General features: G+C 45.2%; 1 protein-coding gene across 2 annotated transcripts in view; it reads right to left on the bottom strand.

Annotated features, from left to right (window-relative positions):
• The window catches only part of LOC8053511 (sulfhydryl oxidase 1), a 72,942-nt gene that overhangs the window by 25,439 nt on the left and 29,714 nt on the right, over positions 1 to 17,789 (bottom strand). For both annotated transcript variants that reach the window (XM_042292240.1, XM_029967762.4), the window contains exons 6-9: positions 11,887 to 12,018; positions 6,041 to 6,164; positions 4,812 to 4,940; positions 479 to 629 (exon numbers count right to left, since the gene is read on the bottom strand). In XM_042292240.1, coding sequence (XP_042148174.1) covers positions 479 to 629; positions 4,812 to 4,940; positions 6,041 to 6,164; positions 11,887 to 12,018 — 536 coding nt within the window. The remainder of the gene's footprint in view (positions 1 to 478; positions 630 to 4,811; positions 4,941 to 6,040; positions 6,165 to 11,886; positions 12,019 to 17,789) is intronic.

Below are 17,789 nucleotides of genomic sequence, written 5' to 3'. Positions count from 1 at the left end.
ATAGCATGGACCCCCTAAATTCGTTGCAAACAGGATCTGTCGGGTGTTCTTTCGTTCATTCCAGTGGCCAATGTTCATCATGGCCAAGCACGTGGTTCGGAAATGCTCAGAGAAGCCACTACTGCACTCCGGCGATTGTTAAAAATTTTGCAATTTCCGCGACCCCACCAATTGGCAATGAATTTAAACCCGGATGTTTGCCGACAAAGAGTCAACCGGTGATGCGGTGCTCACATCCAATTCTTGAGATGCTTCTTACCACCGCACGCACACGGAAGCGTTCGGACCCACGCATATCCCGACAAAGTTGGGTAGCTTTTCGTAGGAGAGAAACCAAGATATATACAGCTCTTAGTTCCATAAAGTCGTACTGGAAATTGCTTCAAAATCTAGGAAGCCCACACTAAAAGGCCACATCGTCGGTGCCTGCAATGGCGTCGGCTCAAAATAAAAAAATCCTCCGACGAGCGGTCCTCACCTGAGGCAGGTCCGTGCTCCGCAGAGGCACGGTACGAATTCACCGTGAGGCTGTGGAACAGCATCCATAGGCTGCACGGGTAGCCGCGCAGCCCCGGCCTGCTTCCGAGGCAGCCGACGTAGGGGCCCATCCTTGGCAGCTGGGAGTCCGGCTGCAAGGACCCGACAGGCATTCTCGGTTGGTACCATCGGCAGCTTAAAGGGGCACTGACAGGGTGTTTATCCTCGCCAAGGTTTTTTGTTTGTACATGACACATGAAAGCCCAACTACCCAAAACACCATTTGTTTTCTTTCCGCCCAAAAACCGCCGATCGAGAGCTGGCCGGTTATAATCGCACCCATCCTCTTCTCCGTGGTCATGTGCCGTTAACTATGGTTTAGACCAGTTCTGGCCAAACTACGGCTCACGAGCCGTATGCGGCTCTTCGCAGCTCCAGGTGAGGCTTGCGACTCCCTGGTAAGCGTGCCTTCCTTCCCCTCCTGTGTCCCCAAGACAAAAAGGGTTCTAGAATTTAAACGTCTCTATGCATCTCTACGGAAGGAAACTCCCGGTAATTAAAATTTTGCTTTATTCAAACAAATTTTCGGTCCCCCTCGAGTTTGAATTAACGAGATTCGACTGTACATGCGTAGGGTGACCCTCTTCCCTTTATTGTTCTAGAAATAATTTCAAACCGTATACAGTCGAACCCTGATATATCGAATTCAAACGGGATTGTATAATAGTTCAATATGTCAATAATTTGATATACAAAAATATGTTCACTTAAGCTCCAGTTAAAATTTCCGCGCGTCTCTGCTAATACCGAAGGCCGCGACAAACGGGACCTTACCAAATAGAGCCTTTAAGAGCTGCTAAAGACGGTAGAGCTTAGTTCGTGAAGATCGCAAACACTGCCCCCGTTAGGCGACCGTGTTACCGTGTTTGCAGTTGTTTGCGATCGTTCACGTGCGCGCCTGGCCACGACCTCCACATAGCATCGTGACAAAACACAAAAATAATTAAAAAAAATAAAAAAAAACAATGAAAAAGCGAGTTGCATAAAAAATTCCCCCAAAAAAACCTCTTGATCTATAGAATAAAGTTAAGAAAGCTACAAAGAAGAAATCTCACTAAATTCTGGCAGCAAAAAAATAAAAAAAAAAACGGGCACAGCAATAACGGCAAAAGGAAAAGGTAAACAAAGATAAGGCGTTCAAAGTGCGATTGCTCAACGCTCAATGGTTGTTGTCAACACACCTAACTTGACGAAAACATTTTTTTTTTTTTTTTTTTTTATTTTATTTTGGGGCTAAGGAGTTGCACAGCGACAGCAGTGTTCAAGGAAAAAGTGCACGCTACCGTTCCAACGATCTGCCAGTCCCGCAACGGGAGCTACGTGCTCGCCAAGGGCGCAATCCGAATCAGCGATCCGTTTGCATAGTTCTTCCTGTCCGTGTCTTTTGGCGCTGTTTTACCCTTTTAAAATGCATCACCAACTCGCCCAACTCACCCACGTACAGCAATCCAAAATCCGACTGCGGGAGAAGCGACAGGTGGGTGGTGGCCTATACTATTACATATGATTTTCAATGGGATGTTTGGACTGTTCAATATAAACAATAATACGAAATACCCGGGGGTGATATTATCGTGCTCGACTGTACGCTTAACGGGTGTCGGGGGCAGTGGCTGGCTAGCGAACCATGCATTTTGCAGTTAAGGAAATGTTCTGCTGCCTGGTGTTATTTGTTGTAGTCGACAATTATACTTGTCCACTTTGGAGAGGACTGTTCCCTCCATATCGTTTCAGACACCCCCCCTCCCCCCCCCCTTTTTTTTCCTTTTTTAACCTGCTCTCTGAACTTCTGTTGTTTTATCTGTGGCTCTAACCCTGTGTCACTCAGGCCACCCCTGGTTTAGACACACCCACCAAATATAATCAAAGACATTGGTCATCGAAGGCACACACTCAATATTAAAAATTTTTAAAAAATACCATACAGATTTTTTGTGGCTTCAAGAAACCTACAAATACGTTGATTGAAAAGAAAAACCAAGTTGCACAGAGAATAGGCCATATGCGAAATTTAGAGCGCCATCTAGTAGCGCACCGAGAACTACGTCCGCCATCTTGTTAGTGGCGAGAAAACGAAACCAGAGACCCGACCGGCAAAGACCCCATGTAAACAAGCGACCGCGCTTTGTGCGAGAGATGCGATGACAATGATTGCTGCGTTCCGCTGCGGATGCAGCAATAAACCTTCGATTCGTGCGTGACACGAACGCGAACGTGAGCAGGGCTCACAGTTTTTTTTTTTCTTATTTTTATTTGCAACTTGAGAAGCAGCTTTTGACAAAAACAATCGGTGACAACGCGAAGAAACATGCAGACGTTATCGCACGGCGTGAAGCCATTTACAACTATTGAACCGGGCCCTTATCTTTTCACGAAGTTGTACCAAACTTGCCTATAACCTTTTTCTTTTATGTGCGTTGTAGTGTCGGCCTGGCCTTTTTCTAGATGCGCAAGCAGCTCAATGCATGCGGACGAGACCAAGGCTGTTAAGCGAGGCAAAACGATGGCAGTTTTAATAATCTAGGCCACCAACCATAATTGGAGATGCGTATGGTTAAGGTCATCGCAGTGGCTAAAACTTCGATGTCGGTGGCCGCAAAAATATTTACGTTGCGGACGTCGAATGAAGCAACACGGGCGGTGCCAACTTTATTTTACAACCTCCTTTTATTTTATTTTTTTATTTTTGTCGCAGCTGAGGTTGAAGTTTTGTTTTGTGCAAAGAAGCTGGGGGTAGTTCGGGAAAGTCACCGCAGTTATTTTGTCAGGGTTGAACAAATTTTCATTAATAGCGCAACGTCCGTCAACTGTGCTTGAGGTCAATGCTATCTGAAACCAATTTTAGCCCTTTGCAACGCTTGAAAAATATTGCCCAGGGCACAGTTTCTTTTAGAAGAACAAAGAGTGTCCCAACAAAAAACCCTAAACCAATATTAAAAAAAAAAAAAAAAAAAAATGAGTGTTGAGTCATTATATTTGCGTAGAACAGTATACGATTTCAAGCGTATTCGCACCGAAAAAAGAATTAAAAGTGTTCTCAAAGATGAAAGGCGCATAACGGCTTAGATCTTTCGGAGGCCCGTGCACACGCTGGCGACACCCACAGCGAAGGCGTAGGACTTGGTCCGCTGCTTCGACGAGGTTGTCGCCAGCGTGCACAAACCTCCCATAGTTTTGTCACACAGTTGCGGTAGGTCGTTTGAACTGTTCGTCCACATAATATGGTCAGAAGGCGGAAAGCAGTTGCTGCTCCATCGCACATTGCCCGTACGGCTGTCTCCGATGCCTCCACCGTGCTTCGGTACCCACAACGCTTGCCAACATTAAAATGGCGACGCTCTCAGTGTTGTCAGACCACAAAGCAATTTCGCATAAGGTCTATTGGAACAAAACTGTGCATTTATGCTTAATTCTCAACATGGCGTCGTATCGTGGGAGTTGCAGGCTGCACGGCTGAAGGAAGGGGACTGAGTGCGGGTGTGGGTCCTCTACTTCAGAAATGTCGTTCGCTGTAGTACCGACAAATCTGTCTAGCTTCGAAAGAAAAATCATTTACAGATCAAAACAATTAGGATTTATTTAGTACGACACAGCCGACCACCAAGAAGACGTCGCCAAGTCGTCGCCCCTTCTCATCTTGCTCATCTTACGAACATGAATTGGTAAGAGCTCGAAAAATGCACAAACGTCAAGCACGAAGTGCTTGCTTTTGTGTTTTTTGTGTGTCGTGCAAGTTTTCCATCTGCTTCGCACAGCCGGAAAAATGAAGGGAAAAAAGAAAGCGAAAAAGCAAACGCAGTTGGGTATAGCCATGTGACTTCCGGCAACTCTCTCCTCGTCTACGTTTTTTCTTCCTCCCTGGTCCAGTTTTGGTTCCTGTTTTGAGCAGTTGCGTTTTTTTACTTTATTAAAATTATACGTGACAATGTAGCAAGATTTTGATTGGGCAGTCTTCCAACACCATATTAAATTGCCTGGCAAAAATGTTTTAAAATTTTTGGGGGGTGTCAGTGTTTTTTTAAAGACTGCGACACAATACTAGTGTTTGGAGCGCATCCCGACTGGCGCATTTTTACCGCATCCTCAAAACTGGTCCCTCAGTTTCCGCCCGACGACGCCATAAAAGTGTCGCAGCATGATACGCCGGCTTTTGTTACGCATTTCTTGGTGCTTCCGGACCGCGTTCGGTGCCCGGGGGGGGGGGGGGGTGGGGGGGGGGGGGGACAATAAACGGGCAAGTCAGGCACATCCCGCGCAATGGGTACGGTACTCACAGAGCCTGCGGCACGGAGGAATGTGGACAGGGCCTCTCCGCGGAGGACGTGACCCCGCTCCCGGAAGGAGGCCACATACTTCTGTAGGCGTCCCAGGAAGTGCATCGTGGAAGGATCCCCCGGGAAAAACTGCAAGACGGGAGCCAACCCTTTTTTTTTTTCTTTTTTCAACCGAAAACTTTTTGCTGACAAGTGGCAGTAGCGACTGGAGTTTGCGGATTGCAATTAACGATTTCCGAAGATCTCGAGTGTCAAAGTTGTCACGTGCTTTGGAACGACATACATACGCACGCAGTGCCAAAATTTTCGAGAGCAACTATGATGTGGTAGCCTCACAGAGTGTGAGCATAGTTTATGACGTAGTGTTCAGTGTTTCCAGTAGTATACACCGACAAATCAAAATGAATCCAAAAACTATGTTAATAAAATAAGAAAAAATAAAAAAAACTGGAAAAGTTTTATTAAAGCTGTTCTTGAATAAAAAAAAAAGCCCACAAGCTTCATGAGAAATATTCTTACGATGTAATCGGCTGGTTGAATGCACTGGGAATGAAGCCTGTACCGAACTCTCCGTGAGGCTGTTTCTTTCTTCTGGAACCCACACTCCTTATTCCGTTACCTTTCCTTACAGGGTACCAGGACGTTTTACAAAATATTTCGGTCACTCGCATGTTTCCTGGAGGTCGTGGGCACCCTGGTGGGTCCCCAGCCCAGCTGCCCGACTACAATGCCAGGCGGCAGACTTTCCTACGTGGCAGCATAGCCAAGCCGGCCACGCATGCATCGCACGCGCCACTTTGATAAGGCGGATTAGAGGCGGCACACAGGCAGTCACTGCCTGGACTCAAGCGGCGCTGGTAACAATGTTAGTGCATTGATCGTCTTATCCATGTCCAATTAAATGTAGTTTCTTTTTCTTGAAACCGCTGGCTCTGTGTTATTCCTCCGGGTCGAGTATGCACCGAGGCAAACCGACCACAAGGTGGAAGAACTTCATGCCCGTGTCCAGTTTTCTTCCACGATACCCCGAAACATACAGATTTTCCATTAAATCACCTAGAAGCACGGTACCTGCTAAAAAAATAAACACCGCAAAAAAAAAAAAAAGAGGTGAAGTTTATAAGGTGACTACTTGCAAGCTTCAGTAGTCTAACAAATGCATCAAGCTCTTCCAGCTTCCCCTTAAACATTTCTTGCATAATGATCCTGCACTTTCTGCTGCTCGTTACCTGTCTGAGGACGTCGACAAAGTGCTCCAGGACTTCGAGCTGGCTCCGGTTGAATGTGTCCCAAAGTGCAACCTCCTGGCTCAGGGCGTACACCATGGCATTGTTGAGGTCTGCCCGGTACACCCTGCATCATGAGTGCACAACCCTGCTTCCAACAACCGCAATCTGAGAAGTTCGCACTAGTTTCTGAAAGCTGGGTGGTGGAGTAACCGAGGCTTAGTAGTTTTCAAACCCTTTAAACGAACTACACTCACTTTGTGTATGCCGCATAGACATCCTTGTGTCATAGCTATTCGCCTCGAGATCGAACCGTGTCGCCACCGTGCGACCGAAATTGGACACATGCGAAAGCGGGGATACCGCCTTGCGTCGTCTGCTATGGGCGCACGTTCAAAAGCATGGATCTGGACGACGCAAGTCCATTTCCGGCTGAGCTGGACCCTCCTTATTAACTCCTTAAGTGCCAAATTTTGTTTTCCAAAAGTAACCTAAAAGTGCCAGATTTGTTTTTATTTTGAATCGTTACTCCTCTAGTATTACATATAAAATTTGAAGTTTATTACGCACAAATCAGCAGAAGCGAAAAAGATATTTGCCATCTAATACGAGTGCTGCCATCTATGATCAGTGCCGCAAAACTACTCGGACGAGCCGAGCTCGTCCGTCGAATTGAGGGCAACCGAAAAAACCACTGGACGAGCTGAGCTTGTCCGTGGCATTTTTAGCCAGAAAGTGGCCGACGAGCTCAGCTCGTCCAAGGCACTTAAGGGGTTAAATGTTTGATGTCCGTGTTCTTGTTTCTGTGTTGTATTGTTTCACACGCGTGGAAATCCAGCAAAGAAATAAATATAAAGTGGGATACTTCCATAATTGTAATGATGTGGTTAGTAGAATTTTTGGTCCCACATATCTTCATCTTGCACACTCCATAGCTTTCATAAAACTTTGAATTTTGATTGGAGCTGGGGGCTTATTAACAATTTAACCCGACTGATTGCCAACCTGTAATAGACTAATCAATTTATAAGTCCCTTAATTGATTATTCCCCAGTCACATTACATTCGAGACATTCAAACTACACATTGTTTTTACTATTTTTACTAAGTCATAAATGGTATATTGCATTTGCATTTTAAACTTCACGTTGTGACGCCTAAAGAAATATGAATACGGGACTCCTTCTAAAGTAAATTAATTTTTAAGTTATTATTTAAAGAGTATAATCACCCTCGATGACAACCACAAGTATGGTGAAATGGTTTACCGTGCAAGCCCTTGTCCCAAAAGAAATAAATACGTCAGAAATATAAAAACAGACATTTTGTTTTACTTACTTGGAATCAGAAGTGTGCTGGTAAGGGTAATATAAATAAATAAAAGGGAAAAACATTTGCTGCCAGTTGAAAAGTTCTTGTCTGTTCTTGTCTTTTATGTTCTTCCCTTCATTTATATCTTTTTTTCTTACTTTCTCCAGCACAAGATTCCGATTAAATGGCAAAAAGAAAATTGCAATTAAAGCATCACTCGAATAATCTAAAGGGTAATCGATGAACTGCCCAGTCCCGATATGCGGCGAGGGCGGTGTGTGATTGGAAAGTCTCGTGAAAGTCGCTAACCGTCATCAGTAAAAGAAAGTCGCTGCGGCCAATGCTGTCTGTGTCGTGTTGCGAGTCGTTTGTCCGAGTTGATGAGTCTATTACGTTTGCATAGAAGATTATTTAGCAATATATTTATAATATTCGCTTTTTGACCATCCCCAGCCCTCACCGAGAAAATTTAAGTGGGTGAACCCACACTACCGAGAAAAGCACCTAATTACACGCACGATTGGTTACACTCATTTGTTCCACTCACGGCAGATATATTAGAAGAGTTTGTTTCACTTGTTTTAGTTGTCCTGCCAACGTGCAGTTTGTGGATCGTAACTAGAAGGGCTCTCTCCTAATCGCAACGTAGTGGAATTTTTTCAACTCCGAAAAACATACCCAGAACATGGCACAGTAAAGGGAAACCTTGGCTGCAGCCGAACTCAATAGCATGGTAATTTACAATACAGAACTAAGTTCTCTTCAAGCGAAATATTTTTATTACTGCAAAGACTAAAAAAAAAAATATGCGTAGATCCGGCAATTGCACAGCCCACAGTACCAGTATTATGTTATCCGGATTGGAATTCATTGTTTTGTTGAATTCCCATGCTGCTGAACGAATACATCTATTTTAAAAGAAATAAATATTTAACATAAATAGTGCAGTTCAACCAGAGACAGGGATTCATCGTGGTCCATGCTTCCCAACGTCTGCCTAGAGCAGACGACGCATTCACACGAGCGTTTTGTTTTTAAAATTTAGGTCGTACTCTTGTAACACAATTCGATCTTCACTGAAGCACCGAGCGGTATCGCACCATTTTCTGCTAAAATTGTTTTCCCACCGATAACATACGACAAAATAAACGCAAGAATCTACACCGCCTCGCGCACGAACGTGGAGAGCCTATGGGGCGCCAATGCTTCTATCCCCGCTTTGATGATAATGATAGGGCGACAGTAGCACCACCTCTAGGTCGATCTCGAGGCCAATTGGGCAGGAGATCGAACTATAGGGGGCGCTCTGGACCGTTTGCTTCCCCACAGCTTGGTGTTTACTCAACACAAAGCCTGTGCACATACCAACAGGCCTTATGGGCATGTCCATGTCATCTTCTACAATAGAGCGCGGGGCACAGTTTAATGTAAGGAATACTAACAATCGACGAAGCGACGTTAAGTGCCGGATCTATCCTCAGAGAATGCGAGCTTGACCAACTTTGGCTTTTGTGCTGAGCTGGGACGGTGCATGCTGCATTGTTCATGCAGGCCCTAGTGGAAACAAAAGAGCCCCTCGTCTTCCTCGCCGGAGAACACGAACTCCAGCCGAACGCTGACGCCGCGTTCGGTTATGTCGGCCGAGTGTTGAGTCATTGTATTTGTCGTCCCCATCCGTGTAGTTTGTAGGGTTCGGTGCTACTGCTCACCCGCAAGAAGGACCAACGAGGCAGATATCATAGAACACACCTTTACTGTCTGGCGGCAGCCAACCGACTGCCGAGCCCCCCGAGCCTCGAGCGTGGCTCGCGCGCACGTTGCTGGCCGGGCGCGGAGCGCGAGTTCTTTTGCGCGGTGACGGGCCGCAAAGCCCACAAGTTCTAAAGTTAACCACTTGGGGCGTCGCGGTTGCTCCTCCTCCCCAATAGCTATGACATAAGGCAAGTTTCTATGGCAAATAAGTCGCCATGGCAACTTGCACTTGTTTCACTAATCTGATCAATGAGAGCAGAGAATGATTGTTTCTGGTTGCTTTTGCTTGTTTTCTTTTCTGTCAGTAAAGCAAATTAACAGTACAAACAGTCGCGCAGGATATATACAGCTTTTCCACTCTCTGTGCAAGCAAAGCCATAGTCACCAGCACAAGTGTGTTGCCCCGAACGACACTTGCGCCGCATGAGAGTGCACTTGCCAGGGATGCCGAAAGTCGGGAGCTTGCTCTTGTGGTTTGTGCTACACTCATACTGAAAGTGAGACGAAGCATAGTAAATGGTGCATACACTAGAACCTTGCCGGCACAATTTCAGCCTATATCTTTTCCTGACTGCTATAAACACCACGCTAAAAGCACCAGGCGACGATGAGAGGAACAGCACGAAGCCCGGCCAGAGCCACCCTCTTCCTTTTGCCCTTGCTAATCTTCTTTTTCAAATCTTTACCTCTCTGCACCGTGCTTCTTGTCTGGGCAGGCACGGCCCTGGACTTTGCTTCAAAGGGATGAAGGCTTGTGGAACAGCCCATTGCTCTTTCCATTTCGTTTTCCGCGACACACTTGCACGCTTCTCACGCGCTTGCCTTCACTGGTTGCGCTAGTTTAATCTCGCACAAGTTCACGGTATTTCATTGTGGGCTATGCTTGAGGAGTGCATGTTAGGTTATAGTGTTCTGCGTCGATGAGTGTCGAGCTTAGCCGCTTGGCACCGGTGTGGTAGAAGCGGCGGCTAACGCAGGCAGCTTCTGGGTTAGCTGAATGGGCCCCGAAACCTTGCTCTCTGTTATAGGTCAACATTAATTTGTTGACAACTTTAAAACAACCCCAAATTAAAAAAAAAGATAAAACAGTTTGTGAGAAAATAATATGGTTAGTATCAACATTTCAATAAATATGGGAGCTCTTACTGCTGTGACACATGTTTTACATGAAATAAATTGCTGCCTGGAAGTTCCCATTTTGTCCTTAGGCCCCTACAAGCATTATCGGTAATCTTTTCCTAGGTTGTACATTGTTTGTATTTTTACCACAACCCCCCCCCCCCCCCCCCCCCCCTGAGGAATATATCAATGAGGTTCCACAACATATCATTTTTCAGTGAAAAGTCGATAGCATTTGATTAGCCACTGCAAAGTGGCTAATCAAAGACACTCCTTGCTTATTCCCGTTATGCCACAACATACCACACCCCATATTAACCAAGAAATAATTTCTCCCTAAGCATATGATTGTTTAAGGGAGAGTGAAATGCAAAAGAAACGATTAACCAGGCATTTTTTGTGCACTTGGTTGCAAATAATTTATCACACATTATTGTATAGAAGAACTCCTAGATACTGTATCTAGGAGTTCATACTACATCTAACCTATCATGGAAGACTCACACTGACTACCTACATCATTAACGATGCTAATCGCATGCTAGGTTAAAAGAAATTTTTCTTTAGCACCCCAATCCTTGAAACTAATTCTACATAAAACCCTCGTATAATCAAAGCTTCAATGTGAACCTCCCGTCTGAAACCCTGGTCAGTGTATACAGTCTAAGCTCATTATAACAGACCTCGTTTTTGACCAAGATTTCGGTCTGTTGTAGAAGGAGTATGTTGTATGCAGATATGAAGTTGAGTCATTGGTGCATAGCATATACAGTAAAACCTCTTTATAACAAAATGGGATATAACAAACTAATGGATATAACAAAGCAATCATAATTCCCCTTGCTTGCTAATAGTGGGAGGAAATGGACATTGGCTGTAACAAACTAATGGTTATAACGAAATAATTACGACCGCTCCTTCAACTTTGTTATAACGAGGTTTTACTGTATAACATACCGAACCTCACAAATCGGTATGTTATATCCAAATGTCTGTTGTAACCAGGTCTGTTGTAATGAGCTTAGACTGTACAAACTGATTTGATTGAAGCTGTCCAAAATTTATCCATTAGATTTATATTTTATAATTAACATAGAACAGTCAGCGTAAGCACACTAAAATCTAATCTTTCTCTCCCTCAATTATCAACCCGTAGAAGAATAGCCCGTCTAAGTTTGTTTCATAAAATTTGTTTCACTAACGACACGCTGATCATACCTTTATGTTTCACCTAGGCTCGACCATCAACACAAAGTTGGCGTCCCATATGGTCGCACCAATGCCGTTCACCCAATTCTTTCATACCATCTACATCCTGTGACTTGAACCACCATGCCGAGCCTGTAGTCTCTTTCACAAATTATGACCTTTTTAAAAAAAGCCCTGGAATTTTTTTTTTTTTTTTCTAATCTACACTGATTGTACTTTCCTGGGTGTGTGTCTGTGTTTTCAATAATTCATGAAACCACTTCCCTCTCTGTAATGCTCATGCCCCGAGGATAAAATAAATAAATAAATGATGGACTTGCAATATAACCTCAATTGAACGAAATTTAAAAAAATGTTTTGAAAGGAAGCATCTAAAAAAAAATAAAAAAAAAGTAAAAAAAAAAAAAAAAAAAAAAAGTTATCTGTAGTAAAAGAAAAACAACGGCGGCTTCTCTGACCTGGAGGAGTCTGCAAGTGATCCGTTTTCACTGGCATTTTCTTTTGCACCACGCTCGATCATATCTTCGCTTGTGCGGAGAGGCAACAAGGCATCCACTACCAGTTTTCGTGAACCTTCGCTGTAAGGTACCCTGAAAAAAACAAATATATGTCACATTACTTTCATCATACCTGACAATATTGTCATATGCACAATACGGTTTTGCGTTGGTTTCACCCCTTGAACAAATTTGTGACAATACATTGTCATACCTGACAAAATCGTCAGGCAGAACATGTTTTTGAGTCGGTTTATGTTGGCGCGATAGGCTGTATACCGAGACTCATACCCAAACTTCCAATCAGAACATCATTAGTTTTCGCTATCACCACATGATCGCTTACACAGGCCAATGAGAGTGAGGCATAAGAGCTCGCGTTGACTGCGTCAACCGTTCTGACGGGTGGGAATGGGCTTGTATCTAGATGAGTCGCACCAGCGCTTCTCTGTTAATAGGATGTTTGCCACATTGTCTCCCTCCACAATGCTGGAAATGGGCCCTTTTCCAAGGTCAGTCTAGCCACCTTCTCTAGGACTGAGCTGGCCACACTGATGGCAGCATAGACAAGTTGATGTGCATCCCCAAGTTTGAGTCCATAAAAGCATAGAGCATCTCGCCAGAAATGCATTTCTGCAAAAATATAGATGAACACCACCTTTTATTTATGGAGTGACGGGTGCACAATTCTGAACAAAGTGTTTCTATGCTTTCATTAGTACAAAAATATTCAAGGACATCTGCTGGTGTCTTGTAAAGTTGAGCATGTCTTCAAATGTGAAACTTCTAGGGCTAGCACTGCAGTCATGTAAATATCCATGTCACCGTAAGACCTGTTATGGGCTACACTAACCCCGATGCTTCACTGCAGTGCTCTGCACATATAGTACGAGATGGCAAGGCACAATTTTGGCCAAGACAAGAAAATGCTGGTCTCCTGCTTTGCACAATGAGACAGAAAAGCGACGCTGTAGTGCTCATACCATCAAATAGGGCATTATCTCACTCAAAATTAAATTAATAAAAGGTGTTTGTGAGGTCAAGGCTTCCCTACCTTAGTAGATAGTTGTTGGGTAAACAGTGATGTAAAGCGTGAAAATACTCTACTGTATGGCAAGCATGCTCACCTGCTCTTCATGCAAAAGGTTACAGTGACATCATAGTGCCGAACTCCGATTTTAGGATTACTTTAGATGGGTACTAGCAGGCTGTGGTGAGAAAAGAAAAAGAGGTGGCATCTGCAAGCCATAAAAATGGCTGCCTTGCCTTTCCTGAGGTTGGCGCAAATCCACCGGTTCTTTATGAGCGAGGACCTGGCCTTCAAGGAAGGAGAGGGGAAAGATCTCAAAGGGTACCTTAGTTTGATCGATGTGAAGGAATTTACCCTGAGAGCCCATGCACAAGCCTTTCAAGCTGCAACGCTGGATAGGCAGCCCTTTTCAACTGGGACATTTTCTTATTCTCAACGTTGCAATTCGCTAAATGCTTCGAGCACATCACGTGGGAATCAGATGCACTTTAGTCAACCTCGTTGTTTTGCCGAATCATATTTTAAAATATGAAAAGTGAGAACTCTCATACACGGCACGGCAATTTAAGCACAAACATGACATTGGTACTTTTTCGAATTCCACTTTAAAGTGGTACTATTGGCGGGTATAAAAGTTGAGCCCCAAATGAGCATTTTCTACCATACTATCAGTTTTAATGCGAAAGCATTAACTGTCCCATGGAACGAACCGGCGTTATCGACTTTTGAAGTGGCGCCAAACGGCACCTGCATTCCCCCGTCCCATGGAGTGAAGCCTGCAGTCTGTAGCGCGGCATAGTTCCAAGGAATGCCACCCCACAGAGAAGCCCTCTCCATGGTGCAGCGGCCTGGCCGTCGGCAAGAGTGAGAGGGTGGCAGGGCTCTGCAGAGCGGCCGGCCGCAGAGCTTGTCCGGGCAGCCTCCACAGAGGTCGCCTGGCCAGGCTCAGTGCAGCTGGTAGGAATATGCTACGTATACAAATGCTTTCGCATTCCCACACATTAGCAGTCTTAAGTGTCTTCCTGTCATTTTTTTTGTGCCAGCACTTCAATTTTAAGAGACTCTCAAAAAATGACGATCCCTTGTTTGTACTAACAGTGTTGCGATATGTAGTTATATGCACGCACTTCATCCAAAGACGCAGCAACTTTTCGTATCCCCCAGTAAGAACTGCCCTTAAAGTAGTAGTGCCTGGTCATCATAGACCTCTAAAAATAAACACAAGCTACTCATTGTTTTTGTTAACTGTGAACTACCAGAGAGGCCATAAGAATTAATAAGTAGTCAATCAACAAAGGATTCATAGACACTGCTATGCTCAATGGGAGATGCTGTTCACCCACTAAAGAAGATTCCGTCAAATAGGACGGAGCTTGATCACACTCATTTCAGTCAACTTGCTTGAAGTTGCCACACACGGTAAAGCCTCTAATAGTTAAGGTTAGTCATGGCCAGTAATAATTGTTGGCTTTTCCTTTGATTAACAAAACATTTAGGAAAATTAAAAGACTTTAATACAGGAAAGTAAAACTAAAAGTTACACGTGCGGCGAACGCACACAATGCTTGCCGCCATGTTCCACCCGCATCCCTGGCTCTCTCTGCCCAATGTTGCCTCCCATCGTTTTCGGATTTAGCTAACACTCAGCCCTTCCTGGCAGCGAACTGTCCCCAGTTCATGTGGCGTAGTCCCTAAGGTACGAAGGTCTTTTGGGCAAATGTGTGCTATGTCTCGGCACGCTGGCTTCTTCGTCGGTGCTTCATTGGTCGGACAGTTCTTGGCATCTTCCATCCCATCTCTTCAGTTGGCCGATGTGGGTGGTTATTGAGTAGACCCTCTTCTCTACATTCATCTTGGTAACTGTCATGTATTGATAAACACGCTACCCTGACGTCAGCAACATGACGTCATCGCCCTGATAGCGGCGACTATATAAAGAGAGTACGTAACAAATAAACCTTTTTCTTGTTCGATTCGCTCCGACATGAGTCTGGTCTCTGTATCTCGGCCACAATAGAACAACTGGCGATGAAGATGGGATTTCACGGCGGCATCGGCGGCAGCTCGGCACAACGGCCAGTCAAGTAACAACGCAGCATCGCGGAAGCCAGGAGCAAGCGTCACAGAAACGACAGAGGACGGAGAGGGCAAGATCAACGGAACATATAAGTGCACTGTTTCGACCGACATAATGTCAACGCCTCATCCTCAGCAACGCCTAGGAGGCATGTCTGAGTTCAACCCAAAGAGCGACAACATTAGGTCATACTACGAGAGGTTTGAAAATTTTGTTGACATTAACGAAGTACCTGCGGTGAAAAAGCTGAAGTTGTTCTTGAACGTGGTGGGTGGTCAGGCTTACGAGGAGCTCAAGAAAATTCTAGTTCCACAGAGGCCCGCCGACAAAACTTTCGAGCAAGTGCGGGAGTTGCTAGAAGACCACTTCAGTCCGGAGTATTCCGTAATTGCCAAATGCTGCAAATTCAACAGGCGAATGCAACAAGAAGGTGAAAGCGTGAAGGATTTTATGACAGAATTGAAGCACCTAGCACGCAACTGTGAATACAAGGCATTTCTGAATGAAGCTTTGAGAGACCGCCTGGTAGCAGGCTTACGCGACGAAGAGACTCAGAGAATATTGTTTGCTACAAAGGGTCTGACTTTTGAAGGCGCATGTAAAATAGCTCTTGAAAAGGAACTCGCATCGCGGCAAACCAGCGAGCTGCGTACAGTAGAAGCGAGACCGACAGAAGTTCACGCTATCAGCGGCAGCACATGAGGGAAAACGCACGCGTCAAGATCAAAAAACAAAGAAAAAAAAAACAAGCGGGAAACGCATGCGTCACGATTAAAGAAGGAAGGCGCATCAAAGACGAATCGCGGTTGTTATCGCTGTGGAAAAGGACATGCGCCTGACCGATGCTGGTATCGAAATACGAAATGCCGGGCGTGCACAAAGACAGGACATTTGGAAGCAATGTGCCAAGAAAAGAACCGGCGTCCGATAAACTATGTTGATACGTCAGACGATGACTCCGAAACATTGCAAGTTTATCACGTCATGCTCTGTGCAGCAAGCGACAAGCGTGGGTACAAGGTTTCCGTAAATATTGAAGGGAAGCCAATCTCTATGTTGCTGGACACGGGCGCAGCAGTTACGCTGATTCCTGAAAGCGTCTACGAGGCGAACTTCGCGGAAGTCGCATGCAAACCAACAAAGGTTTCCTTGAGAGCATACGCTGGAGAACCTTTGAAGATAAAAGGAAAGACAGCTGTCAACGTAGAGCACAACGGACGCAGCGCAACGCTTCCTCTTTTCGTGGTGGAAGATAACCAAAGAACTCTACCCGCACCACTAGGTCGCGACTGGTTAGAAGAGTTGCAACTTGATTGGAAGGCCGTCTGTGCAGTAACAGAGGAAGACAAAGTCAAGTCTCTAAAGGAGAAGTTTTCAGAAGTCTTCCATAGCACACCTGGAGTTGTGTCCAACTACGAGGCAAAGGTCGTCCTAAAAGCGAACAGCACACCAGTGTACTGCAAAGCGAGGCCTATACCATTCGCAACCAAAGAAGCTGTTGCGGCAGAGTTACGCAGGTTAGAAAACGATGGCATCGTGAGACGACTGACCCGCAGTGACTGGGCAACTCCTGTAGTCGTCGTTCCCAAGTGCGGCGGAGGAATAAGGCTCTGCGGAGACTATAAGGTGACCATAAACCAAGTACTAAAGACTGACTGCTACCCGCTACCACTGCCGGAAGACCTCTACTCCATGCTTGCTGGTGGAAAGGTCTTTTGCGTCTTGGACTTGTCCTCCGCTTTCCAGCAGGTGCCACTAAGTGCAGAAGCCAAGCCCCTGCTTACGATTAACACGCACTTGGGACTCTTTGAATATCAGAGACTTCCGTTTGGAATCTCCAGTGCACCCGCAATCTTCCAGGCACTGATAGACAAGGTCCTGGAAGGCATCCCTAACGTATGATGCTACATAGACGACGTTATCATCATGGGCAGTAGCAAGCAAGACTGCTACAACACAGTCACAAAAGTTTTGCGACGGCTAAAAGACTATAACATCACGCTCAAGGAAGAAAAATGTGAATTCTTTCGCGACTCAGTTGTTTACTTGGGTCACAAGGTTTCGGCCGAAGGCATCTATTCGACATCGACAAAAATCAAGGCAATCCGACACGCACCCAAGCCAACAAACATCACAGAACTGAGAGCCTATCTGGGACTTTTGAACTTACACGCCAAGTTCTTAAGAAATTTTGCAACGGTGGTCGAGCCCCTCTACTCACTGTTGAAGGAAAAGCAAAAATGGCACTGGTCAAAACAGTGCAGGAAAGCTTTCGAAGCCACGAAAGACATGATCATCAACAGCGATGCGCTCACATTCTTTGACGCAACCAAGCCCATCCGTCTCAGCTGTGATTCATCTGCGTATGGTCTGGGAGCTGTGATTTTTCATGAAATGCAGGACGAAAGTGAAAGGCCGATAGCATTTGCCTCGCGCACTCTCACAAGCAGTGAACGTAACTATGCGCAAGGAGAGAAGGAAGCGCTTGCTATTATTTTTGGTATGAAAAGATTTCACCGGTATTCATTTGGACGTAGCTTCAGTCTGTACACTGATCACCAACCTCAGGATGGCATTCTAGGACAGGACAAACCATTTCCAACACTAGCAGCCGCAAGAATCCAAAGATGGGCTGTAACACTTTCCGCATATCAGTACAAGCTCAAGTTCCGGAACGGCCACAACATGCAAATTGCGGATGCATTATCACGGCTGCCACTAGCAGCGAAAGACAAGGATGACGATCCAGAATGTCAA

Source organism: Ixodes scapularis, unplaced genomic scaffold, assembly GCF_016920785.2.
Source record: "Ixodes scapularis isolate PalLabHiFi unplaced genomic scaffold, ASM1692078v2 PGA_scaffold3__209_contigs__length_174095766, whole genome shotgun sequence".
Lineage (NCBI taxonomy): Eukaryota > Metazoa > Arthropoda > Arachnida > Ixodida > Ixodidae > Ixodes > Ixodes scapularis.
The sequence above is the reverse complement of the archived record's forward strand: the minus strand, read 5'-3'. Positions and strand labels throughout refer to the sequence as shown.